This window comes from Papaver somniferum, unplaced genomic scaffold (genome assembly GCF_003573695.1).
Source record: "Papaver somniferum cultivar HN1 unplaced genomic scaffold, ASM357369v1 unplaced-scaffold_29, whole genome shotgun sequence".
Lineage (NCBI taxonomy): Eukaryota > Viridiplantae > Streptophyta > Magnoliopsida > Ranunculales > Papaveraceae > Papaver > Papaver somniferum.
The window spans coordinates 1,431,147-1,444,624 of record NW_020639929.1 but is presented as its reverse complement, the minus strand read 5'-3'; the positions used below and the strand labels follow the sequence as shown (position 1 = coordinate 1,444,624).

The 13,478-nt window shown below is 36.4% G+C and overlaps 2 protein-coding genes across 2 annotated transcripts; both read right to left on the bottom strand.

Moving 5' to 3' along the window:
- Positions 1-377: 377 nt before the first annotated feature.
- LOC113341365 lies at positions 378-6,432 on the bottom strand. Its single transcript, XM_026586271.1, has 7 exons — positions 6,023-6,432; positions 5,388-5,603; positions 5,143-5,301; positions 4,890-5,058; positions 1,528-2,236; positions 441-1,440; positions 378-381 (listed from the first exon to the last, which is right to left on the bottom strand). The coding sequence occupies exons 1-7, from the start codon at positions 6,430-6,432 to the stop codon at positions 378-380; spliced, it is 2,667 nt and encodes an 888-aa protein (XP_026442056.1).
- Positions 6,433-7,257: 825 nt separating this feature from the next.
- Positions 7,258-10,424, bottom strand: LOC113341310 (protein trichome birefringence-like 2). The gene is made up of 5 exons (XM_026586233.1): positions 9,724-10,424; positions 9,417-9,588; positions 8,039-8,226; positions 7,775-7,933; positions 7,258-7,686 (listed from the first exon to the last, which is right to left on the bottom strand). Exons 1-5 carry the CDS (start codon positions 10,341-10,343, stop codon positions 7,350-7,352), a joined length of 1,476 nt encoding a protein of 491 aa, XP_026442018.1. The 5' UTR covers positions 10,344-10,424; the 3' UTR covers positions 7,258-7,349.
- Positions 10,425-13,478: the final 3,054 nt, after the last annotated feature.

Genomic DNA, 13,478 nt, shown 5'->3' with positions numbered 1-13,478 from the left:
TTCAATCATATCTCCAGTTGTTATGCATATTCAGAATATTACAAATCATTGCAAAAGATTAGAATACTTACATTTTGAAATGTGCTCCAGTTTCGCTCTCATGGGGAAGCAGAACAAGTAAGACTCAATACTCTGATTGCAAATTTTTGCAGGTTAGGCACATCGATTCCTCCAAATGTAATCCACCAATCATCTGTTATAAATACAAAGAAAATAGTTATAAAAGATATGTAACATAAATGTAATATAACTTTAAACTCACAGAACAAATAAGCTTACGAGGTTGATCCTTGGTTCTTCTTCTTTTGCAAGATGGACTTCCCAAGATTCCAACAGCATCAGCATACTTTCTCAATTCACTTGTTGCTTGATCAAGCTCATCTTCATTGGGTATAAGCCTTTCCATAGCTGTATGAAGTCCCCTTTTGATTTCTATGTACTTTTCATTACTATCCATTTCATAAGTTTCAATATTGTAGAATATGGATGGATTCAAATAATATGCAGCACAATGTAGAGCATGATTGAAGTTTTTCTTCCATCTTTTCTCAAAGCAAGCATTAATTACAGCCCAAGTATCATAATCTTCGCTGAAATTCTTCTCTAATTGATCCCTTGCTATTCTCATTGCATCATAAAAACAAGGCATCGTAGGTTTGCGCTCGATATCCACTAGCCTTACAACCTTAACTAAAGGCTTCAACACACTACAAGAGTAATCAACATCTTCCCAAAATGTACTACTTGTAACAATTTTAAGTGCATTAATTCCAACATTTTCTTTTGCAAATCTACTTTTTGCCCACCTATCATTCACAAACATCATTTGTAAAGGATTTTTATACTTTTGAAGACTTTCTAGTGTGTAATACTGAGTTGCAAATCTAGTCTTTGTAGACCTATGTAAGTCTCCACCTGTCATCTTCCTCATCAAGCACAACACTTGAAAATGAGCATAAATGTATGTAACAAGTCTTTTACCTAGAATGACGGCTGTCCTGATTCGTGTAAGCTTGTCACCAAGTTCTTCTAGCATCAACTGGACACAATGAGCACCACAAGGAGTCCAAAATAGATTTGGGTATTCAAGCATTAAATCCTTCCCAGCCTTTTTAAAGTTTGAACCATTATCGGTAATGAACTGAACCACATTTTCTTTCCCAACATCATTAATTACCTCCTTTACAAGCTCACGTATGAAATCAGCATCATTGGTTCTATCTGACGCGTCCACAGACTTCAAGAAAACTGACCCTTTCGGACAATTCACCAAGAAGTTGATAAGATGTCGCTTTTTCCCATCTGTCCAACCATCGGACATAATAGAACATCCATACCTCTTCCAATGTACCCTAAATGTATCAACAAACTTCTTCATTTCTTCTAACTGCTCCTTGAAAAGATTTGTACGAATCTGATGGTAAGATGGCGCGGGCATAGCTAACATAACAAAAAGAAATAAAAAAGGCATAAGTAACAAAACAATTAAACCAAAAGTAATAAAAGATTACTGAGAGCACTATATACCTTTCCCATATTCACCAATTGCATATATCATTTCTTGGAAACTTGGACAACGAACAGTATTAAAAGATATGGAATTCTCAGTCATCCAAGCTGAAATGCTTTTCCATGCATCTTTCAGTAACTTCTCTTTCGCTGAACTGTTTCTTTCAAGAGTGGCTTGCTGAGTTTTATGGTGGTCTGTCTGCATGAGTAAATCTATTGGACCCCTATAATTACTCTGTCTCTTGAATTTTCTCTTCCTCTGACTCTGAACAACTTCTTGACTACCACTAGCACTGCCCACATTGGAAACCTTTTCAACTTCTTGCACATCAAGGTCCTCATTATCAGTATCAGCATCAGACTTCTCATCAGATTTTGTACGCCGATACATAGCATCAACATCATCCCTGTGAGATTTCTTTAACTTCTTTATATTGTCAGCTAGTCTAATTTCATTTATAACTTCAGCTGATGCTTTCAAACATGAAGAAACATTCCCCCTGATTTGTGTGATATGCTCCTTAAGCCTAGTAATTCCACCACCACGCATTTCTTTGTTACAAAGTACACAACTTAGTTTCTTAGGAAATGCAGGGTCTTTACATTTAGCCCATTTCCATGATGGATCTTTATTTTGAGTCTGAGTAGAGGATTGAGGCAGCATTGATCCACATGCAGTGTTTGAGGTGTTCGAATTGGATGCATTGGAAGAATCCATAACCACAACCTGAAATGAAAGAACTTAAGATCTTAAACCGACTAGAGATAAAAGTTAAACTAATCTATAAAGACCTTAATCTTTTAACAAGTTTGACTAAAAATTAAGAAATACGGAGTGATGAAAATTACTTAAGTATACAGGTTTGCATACTAACAGCACACCCTATCAAAAAAAGAAAAACAACACTGGAAAAATATAAAGCACATACAGAAAAGAACAGCTAGCAGCTTCTTATGTTTTCCAGACTCTTAGTTACACTCCAACTCTATTTGCCATTCGACAAATTGCAAAATCCCTAACAAATGGACTTTCGAAATAGTTTACAAATAATTAAAAGACTGCAATAAGTAACTATCATCCAGGTCTTTCTATTAAGTGCAGTATCCTATCACAAAAAACAGAAGGAAAACAACAACTAGCAATTGCTCTCATCTTCTGAACATTTTCTGCAGTTCAGAAATATTTCTGTTCCGGATACACCAACAACTAGACATGAAACTAGATTCAAGGAGCTAAACTTTAGGGGAATAATTCGAACAATCCACCACTGTTCAACATAATCATATGAGTTCCTTCAATGGGTGGTTTGTTCCACCAACTTGTATAAACATGTTAGACACCAAGGTTATGTTCATCTTCCGAAAGAGGAATTTTGTTACCAAATGGTGCACTAATGTCGAGGAATAAGAACATGATCTCTAACACAACTCGTACCAAAGCCTAAAATCTTTAACTCATCTAGAGAGGGACATAAGAATTCTTATTTTTAAAGCATTCATGAACCTAGATTACAGAAATGGTGCTTCAATCCATTATAAATAGAGTGATGGAACAAGAAACATGCTTTCAGGATGCCGTGAGAAACAATCATACAACTACTATGTGGATGCAGTACCTATAATCTGTGCATATGAAGATAGATGAACACACTAAAACCAGGCCCAGACCTTTTATTCAAACTACATGCTCTTTTTTCTTTTGTCATGTATCTTTATATTAGCTAGGCTCCTACAAATTAGTAAGTAAGTACTTAATCAATGAAGGAATCTCCAATGAAAAAAATTAGGATGTCATGCAAGAACAAGCACTATGGTTGCTTAAATTTTCTATATCACTCTACAATGTAGAGAATTCAAGCACTATCCTGGGTAATTCACAACCAATTCATTGAATATAGAAGGTCTCTCTAGTTATCAACCACATCCTAACAACAATCTTTGATCTTCACCAAGCTATCCACTGGCATCATCTGACGTATATAAATCGGTAGATGGACTGAATTGTGATCAGTCGGCCAAGGTAATTTTTAATGCAAACTTGTGGATCAATGATGGAGACATGAAAACAGGGAGATGACATCAAGGCCTGTTTATGGGTGACGGAATTTGATATCTGGATCAATGATTGAGACAACAACATCTTGTCTCTGACTTACAAGATGAAATCCAGATAACAACATCCTAATTTCTGAATAACAATTCCCAATTTAAGATAAATCCTAATTACACAAACCCTAAATTTAAGAACATCAATCATCTCAACTTAGATTATAATCAATAAAAACATCATGCATCAGTCTATTTTAACAAAAATAAAGAAAGGGTTTGGATTACTTACTTGTTTTCTGATTGAAAACCTAATCTTCTATGAACAAAATCACAACAGCTCCATATCTCAAATTCTCAATTTAATTCATGAAACTCTTTGTCTCTACTCTCTAGCATCCGACCAAGTCACCAAACTCTCTAGTCTCGATATCGATCTATATGTATATCGCTGGAAATTTTTTCTAACTCCCTCTCTTTTTCTTCTTTTTCTTCTCTCGAATTCTCGATCCCTTTCTGTTGCTCCCTCGATATCGATCTATAGGCGAGTCACTCAAGTCACTTAACTCGAACGGTGTACGATCTCGCCCGGAATTCCGGGTTTTTTGTCCAATCTCGGCCGGAATTTCGGTTCCTTACCGGGTATTTTCCGTCTCGGCGGAAAGTAGCATTTCGTGTTAGCTTGGTCCGGAAACGGAATTTCCGGCGGAATTCCGGCAGAGATGGCCGAAATTGACTACATTGAGTGTACCTAGTACTGCTGCAGAGTTAAATATTACCTCCATTTCTGTAAAATTGTTATTTTCAATTTTTCAATTTGACCTATTTTTAAGCTAAAATGAAAAGGTGAAAGTAACACTTTTCAGAAAGGAGTATTTACCAAGACTCGAGGATCCAAAAGTGTACGCATTTACTAGAATGGATAACATTAATGTAATCCACTGTTAGACACCATGCCATTATTTGGTTTTTATAGAAGTCAATTGTGGGTACATATGGGAGAAACATTAGCCCCTTTAATGTAGAATTAGGTGTGGAGCTTATTAAATGCTTTGACGCTCAAAAAATGCGCGCAGTCGAATCCTTCTGATGCATCATCACATTTCTAGACTCATTTTATCAAATTTAAATTTTACGCTACTCATGTAACAATGTGGGTAAACTCAAGTAATGATTATAACAAGGATCAGTTGCCAAAAGATCCTTTCCCAGATTGTAAGAGAGTAGCATATAACAACTCATTCCAAGTATCAGGTACACCTGGTAAGCACCAATGCAGGCAATCCTGAGGAGCTGAATTCCTCTCGCGAGTCGTGTAATTTTTGTATTTATACAGAAGGGTGAGCGTCGGCTCGATAATATGTCAGTTTACTGATGTTCAGAAACAAAACAGGGGTCTTCATTCTTCGAAGAGTGTCTTCTAGTGTTTTTGACTGTAACGCAAACGGCTTAATGTACGTTTCATTGCTCGGGATTGGCTTTGTAGCTAATTTGCATCCTCCTCTGCATAATAAACCAAGTAAGAGTATCAGTAATTAGGACAGCAAGTTAAGATATTTGAATTCACAAAAATGTTGCACTACTTACGCAAAATGAGTAAGTGAAATTCCTCTAAAAACAACTTGGGTTTTCTTAGAATCAATGTTCGCGTCAATCCATTTACTCCAAGTAGTAAGGGCCTTGCCATATGCTTTATTTATATCTAGTTCTGGATACAAGTAATCGCCTTCTTGGAAAAAGTTAATCCTGCAATTCAAAATTAGTACTACTTTTTTAAGGCATATATTTATTATCAACTTATATTTCTTTGTTTCTTCATTCTACGTACATACCCTTTGTTAATTTTTCCTCCAACCCACCAATGGCATGAGTTAAAAACAAGAATATCAGCATCACGATATGCGGATGCTGCTCCATCGTCAATCAAGTCCAGTCTTAGAGTCTCTTGTTCCGGTTTTAATAGCTTGCATTGAGTAACCAGAAATGCAGACCACACAAATGCTATGGTACATTGTAGTCCTGGATTAAAAATAAGAAACCAGAGGAAGCTGCTCAAGGGATGCTTTGGATTCATGTAAAAGACAGAGCATAGAAGATTGTGTACGTAAGTTCAACATGACTTGCCTTGTATATTACAGTGTAATGTCCTGAGGGCCTAACTATTCTGCTTTTTATCCGAAATTACGTTCCAAAGAACGCACACCATAGACATGTACATATTCCTATTTAAGGAGTCTCCTGCAAACACCACTTCTTTCCTCTCAATCTCTCTAAGAAATCGGTTGCATTAAAGAAGCTGCAAAAGTAACGACCCCAAAGCACTGACTAAGTTAGATTAGTACTACACAGATTGACATATATATGCATTTTTAAACATTTAGTTTACTTTGCTGAGGGCTCTTGGCCTATTGCAATACGAGCAAATAGGACAGTAAACTTGATGGAGTAAAGAGTACAGATGAATTACCTGGGTATACTATTGCTGCCCTCTGCATTTATTTGGTGAGATTTCCACTGCCATTGCCATTGTAGGTACTCATTATCAGGTCTCCCATAACTGTAACAATCGAAAGCGTGTTCTCTTTCGAGGTAAGGACAGGAACCCGGAGGATAATACTGTTTCCGATCATTGACCATTACCCATTGCCCCTCAAAAATATTACTAGTAGTTGAATTTATACTACTCGCACTCAGATAGTACTGCCAATGTGGAAAACTAGAAGGAAACATGAAGCTAATGACTGTTAGGACAAGAGTCGAAGCTCCAAGGACAAAACCAAAACCAAGAAGTATCGATTTTCCTTTTCTCTTCAGATGATAATAACACGATACCCCTGGTAAGTGACATAACGTTTCCCCGGTATTAAGCTTCTTCATGGGAGGTATTTCCTAATGATCTTGCATCCTGAGCTAGAATATGTCTAGTAGGAATAATTTGATTAAAGCTAACAGACCCTCCCCCGTCTCGAAAACTGTACTTAGGAAAATAAATAAATAAACCTGTTTTGACGGTAATCAACCCCAACAGCTACGCTTTTAGGGTAGTGTTCCCTGATTAAGTCATTAATGTCATTGTGGATTAATATGTAAAAGTCTACCAGGCATCAGCTGGTGATAAAGGTAGCTTGGAAGTAAACAACAAAGTGATTAAGAAACTGAGCTAGATATCATTGTTTAATGTTTCATAAATTTGTGTTGGTGTTTGACTTTTTATGTAGTTTATCCTGCCGGAGAATTGTCGGTACCTAGAGGGTCCATCGATACTCATGACCGGAGATAAAAATTGCGGGTACCTAAATTTTTACGTACAGAAATTTTAGTAAAACAAATATCATGATTTCATTATACTCTTGGTAGTCCATCAAATTTGGTCAAGTATACCACCGCCTTCCTTGATCAGTAAATCAAACGGTCGTCACTAGTAATTTCTCCACTCGTACCATACTTTGAGTAAAGTGTAATAATCTCAGGTTTATACGTATAACCTAAAAATGACACAAAATTAGTAGATAGAGGCAAAAATGTATAGATTATGTACGTACGCGTTGCTAATGCGCTTACTATTGGTAGCGAAAAGGGATTTTTCAATAATTTGTACCAATTAAGTGTGAAATTTATATTCAAAACTACATTGCAATCTCCATTTTTTTGTTGATTTTAGACCGATATCATCTGATATAGCGAATAGACTAAATACACCGGAATCAATCATGATGAAAAAGATATATCTAATACTCCAACCAAGTGGTTGCTTGTGAACACGCGTGAATTTTACATTGATCAGTTCTTTACAATTAGGTGCCAAAGGATCCTTTACCAGCCTTCAGAAGAGTAGCATACAACAACTCATTCCAAGTATCAGGTACACCTGGTAAGCACCAATGACTGCAATCCTGATGAGCTTTTAATCTCTCTTGCGCGGGGTAAACTTTTCCATATACAGAAGGGTGTGCGTCGGCTCGATAGTACGTAAGCTTACTGATGTTCATATACAAAACATTAGTCTTCATTCTTCGAAGAGTGTTTTCTAGTATTTCCCATTGAATAGGGGATGGCTTTACATATGTTTCATTACTCGGGATCGGCTCCGTTTCTAGATTACATCCTCCACCTGTGTTCCATTTCCCTCCACTGGATAATAAAGTAAGTAGATTCAAATGAATGATTGACAGGATGGTATGTTAATGTCACTGAAGGGAAAAAAATGTAGCAAACTTACTGGAAATGGACTAGCGAAAATCCTCTGAAAATAACTTGAGTTTTGTTAGAGTCAATATTCCTGTCAATCCATTTTCTCCAAGTAGTAAGGGCTTTCTTGAATGCTTTATTTATATCCAGCTTTGGATACAAGTAATTTCCCTCTTGAAAGAAGTTGATACTGCAATTCATGTGAGGCGTATATTCATTACCAGCACTAATACAAGCAGTTTACTTATGTCCAAAAGAGAATGATGTAAATTGCTGGTGCGTTAATTTTACATACCCAAAGTGAGTTTTATCACCACCCCACCAATGCCATGAATCAAAAACTATAAGATCAGCGTCACGATATCTGGATGATGATGCCTCGTCAATCTGGTCCAATCTTAGGGTCTCCTTTTCTGGTGTATGTACCCCGAGATGGTTTACCAGAAATGCAGTATGCACATATGCGACTGTACAATTGTAGTCCTGGAATTTCAAAAATAAAAATGTACAACACCTATTAAGTGCAAAAGATCGAAATACATGCAGAAATTCCTAGGATCATTTTCACCAGATATCAAGCCCATGAAATATGTATGATTTCAAGGAATTGGAGACTGGGTAATTCAATTCCCAGGCAATGCGCCCAATTTCTTGAACCGAACAGGAAAATGAACTCTATGTAATTGGGAATTTTAATGGCTTCTCTTAAATATAGCGTACATATTTATTAACCATAATCCATTAAAAAAATCCTTAAGCTAACCAAACGAACCTTTATAATCATTTCAGATAGCCCACAAAATTATATATAATTATTATGATAATCATTAATCCATGAATCAATATCAACAACAACAACAAGAAAGCTAATTATCCAATTAAATTTATGTAAAATATTTGACATAAATAACGTTTTTGAAAAATAATCAATACCCACAATCACGTTTAGTGTAATCATGATCGAGAAGAAAAAAACTATCATAGAGATTTTTTTCTTTACATATATTATGTTTATCGAGTTCTAGGGGAATGGTTATAGAAAAAGAACAAAGCGTTAGTTAATACTATTTCAATTGATATTATTGTGGAATTTGTTTAAGAGAACAATTAGATACATACCCGATTAAATTTAAGGTAATCGCGATTAAGAAAAATTATTTTATAAAATTAGGGTTTGTTTTGTTTTGGTGAAAATAAGAATCAGGATCTATACATAATTGTTCAATTTACGAGAGTACTAAAAGAATAATGATAAGTAATTTTAAGTATGATTAAGAAAATAAGTTTGGGTTTATTTTGATTTGAGTAAGAATGAGATTTAGATTCAATTATTCATAAAAAAGTTAAAACTCGTTTGGTTTGTCGTCTTAATTTTTGACTTTTTATTTTAATTTAAATTTTTTGGGTTATGGTTAATTAATAAATGCGTGGGTTTTATTTAAGAGAAGCCATTTTAATTCCTACGAATCCAATTCCTCCCAAAATGATAAATTTCCATTGCATTGGTCCAATCATGCAACGGATTAACGAAGATAATTGAATTACCTCAACCGAACATGATTTTTTTGGATTGGAATCAAATTCCTAGGAATCCAACCATAATTGAATTCCTAAGATTCTAATTCTCCCAACTGAACGGACTATAATGTGCAAATAAATTAAACAAGACTTGCCTTGTATACAGTAATGAAATCTCCTCCACTTCTCACAATTCTGCTCTTGTCAGGAATCACACCCCAAAATATGCACACCATAGATATGTACATATTCCTATTCAAGGAGTCGCCTGCAAACACCAATTTCTTTCCTCTCAATCTCTCTAAGAAATCGGTTGCATTAAGGAAGCTGCAAAAGTAAATGTTGAATCACCAATGTAAATCCATTCATGTTTAAGTTCCACCAAATTTCAGGGTTAATCATCTATATAAACAGCTCGTTATATATTATGATCGAAAACGAGAAAGCGTACAGATGGAATACCTGGGTATATTGTAAATGCACCCTGCATTTGTTGGATGAGATTGCCACTGCCACTTCCACTTTAGATATTTGTCATCCGGTCTCCCGTTGCTGTGACAATCGAACGATCGTTGACTTTTTAGGTAAGGACAAGAACCAGGAGGATAATACAGTTTTGAATCATTAGCCATTACCCATTCACCCTCAAAAATATTACAATCACCAGCACCAGGAGAATCCACATTACTCTCATTTCTTTGCTTCTGATCATAAGCTTTAGTGCTACTGCTATTTCTATCACTAAAAAAATCAGTACTTAAGGTTGGAACTAAATTATCTTCTGTAACCACCAATTTTCCAGGAAGATCAATGGGTACAACACTTGAAGTCGTAACATTACTCGAGGACTTTTGCGAATTGGGAGATGAAAATCTTTCGAGATTATTAGTTTTAAGAATAATGGGATCAGTTACAAGTGTAGCAAAATTAGATGGGAACATGAAACTAATAACTGCAAAAACAAGTACCGAACCTCCAAGGACGAAACCAAAACCATGTAAAATTGATGTTAATAATCCATTTTTCTTTGAACCATGATTGTACGATATCCGTAACGTTTCCCAAACATTGAGCTTCATCATGACAGACTTCACCTAGTGATCTTGCATCACCGTTAATTAGCACAGATAATAACAAGACTAGTAGTATGAAGGAACTTGTTAGAGAACGAGAGGCGTAATTACCAAAAATAGGCAGATTTATAATTACCAAAAGTAGATTAATACCCCCAAAGAAGTTTAATTTCTTTTTGTGCGCGCCTTTGACATTATCGCAGATTTAAAAATTCGAAATTAGATCGACTTTTAAGTTGAATTAGATTTTAAATTGTAACCATGGTACAGACTACAGATAATTAAGAAGATACTTCCAATGTTATGCTTGTATCGATGCATATGGTACATTGATTGAATATAAAAAAATGTGCAGATAAAATTTTAAGATGCAAGATAATGTTATAAAATCTAGGAACAATCCACCTAATCCGCTGCTTCATACAAATTGTTTGTCAAAGTCTAACAGTAATCAATCCCACTGTCTCAACGTATTTGGTGGATCACGGCAATCGCCAGTGTAACATTACACAAGAAATACTACTAGATTATAGTATCAAAAAAGTAAAAAAAGAAAAGAGAAGAAGAAGAAGAAGAACTCTTAGTCTCTTAAACCTTACTTAAACCAAATGAAAAAATATAACCTTATTTTTTTTAATACTCCGCCTCAAACTGAGCGAGAGGTGGTATAAAATTGCATCAAGCTTGTAGAAGTTCCCTCATAAGATGATAGTCCACTTCAATGCTTTAATCTAGCATATACATGAAGACTGTTTCCTAACTTTTTAACTTTCTATTCTCCCGGTGCATTAGGAGGATAAAAGATTCTTCTATGAAGTCATAAATCAAATTGCAAAAAAAAAATCACGAGAAAAAGATTGATTGTTCAACAGAGACTGAAATATCATTAGGTCCTTAGAAGCGGTGTATACCCAGAGAGCAACGGCAGGGCTGGGATGATCTGTGCTGTGTCCAGTTCAGACTCTTATTATACACCTGGTATTAAGTTCACCAGCGGGGAACGGAATCCGGACATAATGTGATCCAAGGCCTCCGCCAGATTCACACCATAACTCTAACTTCTAAAGATGTACCCCGTAGTAATGATGATGTGTACACATATATCTCACTATCAGACACGTGTATATAAAAAGATACGTGGAAAGCATGCAGGCCAAAACATCAAAACATGATGCGTCACGAAACACCAAATAAACCCCGAGGAGTTACTTTATCTCATCCCCAAAAGAGAAGCTAAGATCAACGGTGGAGAGAAAGTTAGCTGACACGGACTGACAGGGGCAGAAGACACTTGTCTGACACGAGCAGACCCCTCAACTACCCGCATTAAACACTCTGAACAGTGTACGTGTCGACCAACCTGTGGAACGAGCGAGGATGCCTCTGCGGGATCAAGGGGCAAACGCAGACCTCTGCGTGATGGACGCAAGGACACAAGAAGATAAGGTTCCAACGGTCTTCAGAGATGGGTCCCACGTTCTAACCTTATAAATACCCCATCTCCACCAAGAGGAAAGGGGATCGAAAAAGTGAGGAAGGGAAGGAGAGAGAGAGAGAGAGATTGCAAGTGTAAGTAAATCATTTAGAAGAGAGAAATATGTAAACCCCAAAGTCATTCGACTATTCGTGTAACCGTGAAGAACATAGTAAAACAACAAACCCCGTGGACGTAGGCCTTAGTGCTGAACCACGTAAACCTTGGTCTTATTTACATTTCAGCACTTTACATTTGTTTAGCTCCATGGATGTTTACTTATATGTTTTGTTTTCCTTAATACTTATATCCCATGCGCAAACGCCTCGCATGGAGTTGTTAGATGAGGCCATGATAAAACCGAAGGTTTTTGAGCCAATGAATCAACACCAGGATATCATCATCACAATCTCATTAGATAATGATTGGTTGTGAACATTTGGACCCCTTCGTGGTTTGTGTGTTCACAATTTGGCGCTAGAAACAGGGACTTCGTCCCGGTAAAAGATTTATCTTGTCCTGTGATTTCATTTTAAATTGGCATATGATTGCTCTGATTTATCAGCTCGGACCGTATAGATCGTTTGTTAACTGTATTACATTCAAAAACCCACCTTTTATCTTCGATAAGAGTTATTGTTCTAATCCGCGGGTTTACGATTTTCTTTAGATCTCGTGGGAACCCGTCTCTTTGGGAAGTTTTTTCGTAGTTTTTATACTAAGGATCTCCTTTAATAAAACTTTAACCCGTATATTATAACTTGCGTGTAATAATTCTCTCCTGGAAGAATGTATTTCGCCGACTAACCCGCTTCACGCGGATATTCCCGTTTTTGTTGTGTGAAATGCCTTATGCAGAAAGAACGTATTGTGAGTAGAGAATGCGAGTTTTCGGCGAAGAAGATAAGGTTCCAACGGTCTTCAGAGATGGGTCCCACGTTCTAACCTTATAAATACCCCATCTCCACCAAGAGGAAAGGGGATCGAAAAAGTGAGGAAGGGAAGGAGAGAGAGAGAGAGAGATTGCAAGTGTAAGTAAATCATTTAGAAGAGAGAAATATGTAAACCCCAAAGTCATTCGACTATTCGTGTAACCGTGAAGAACATAGTAAAACAACAAACCCCGTGGACGTAGGCCTTAGTGCTGAACCACGTAAACCTTGGTCTTATTTACATTTCAGCACTTTACATTTGTTTAGCTCCATGGATGTTTACTTATATGTTTTGTTTTCCTTAATACTTATATCCCATGCGCAAACGCCTCGCATGGAGTTGTTAGATGAGGCCATGATAAAACCGAAGGTTTTTGAGCCAATGAATCAACACCAGGATATCATCATCACAATCTCATTAGATAATGATTGGTTGTGAACATTTGGACCCCTTCGTGGTTTGTGTGTTCACAATTTGGCGCTAGAAACAGGGACTTCATCCCGGTAAAAGATTTATCTTGTCCTGTGATTTCATTTTAAATTGGCATATGATTGCTCTGATTTATCAGCTCGGACCGTATAGATCGTTTGTTAACTTTATTACATTCAAAAACCCACCTTTTATCTTCGATAAGAGTTATTGTTCTAATCCGCGGGTTTACGATTTTCTTTAGATCTCGTGGGAACCCGTCTCTTTGGGAAGTTTTTTCGTAGTTTTTATACTAAGGATCTCCTTTA

Excerpts from the sequence above, each read along its gene's own strand:
- LOC113341365 (XM_026586271.1), bottom strand. The coding sequence starts at position 6,432 with ATGAAGAAGCTTAATACCGGGGAAACGTTATGTCACTTACCAGGGGTA. Across the intron at positions 2,237-4,889 it reads GAGCCGACGCTCACCCTTCT|GTTGTGGTTATGGATTCTTC; the intron begins GTATAAATACAA and ends CTTTCATTTCAG. Across the intron at positions 1,441-1,527 it reads AATTGGTGAATATGGGAAAG|CTATGCCCGCGCCATCTTAC; the intron begins GTATATAGTGCT and ends TTGTTATGTTAG.
- LOC113341310 (XM_026586233.1), bottom strand. The coding sequence starts at position 10,343 with ATGATGAAGCTCAATGTTTGGGAAACGTTACGGATATCGTACAATCAT. Across the intron at positions 9,589-9,723 it reads TGCATTTACAATATACCCAG|CTTCCTTAATGCAACCGATT; the intron begins GTATTCCATCTG and ends TTACTTTTGCAG. Across the intron at positions 8,227-9,416 it reads ATTTCATTACTGTATACAAG|GACTACAATTGTACAGTCGC; the intron begins GCAAGTCTTGTT and ends TTGAAATTCCAG.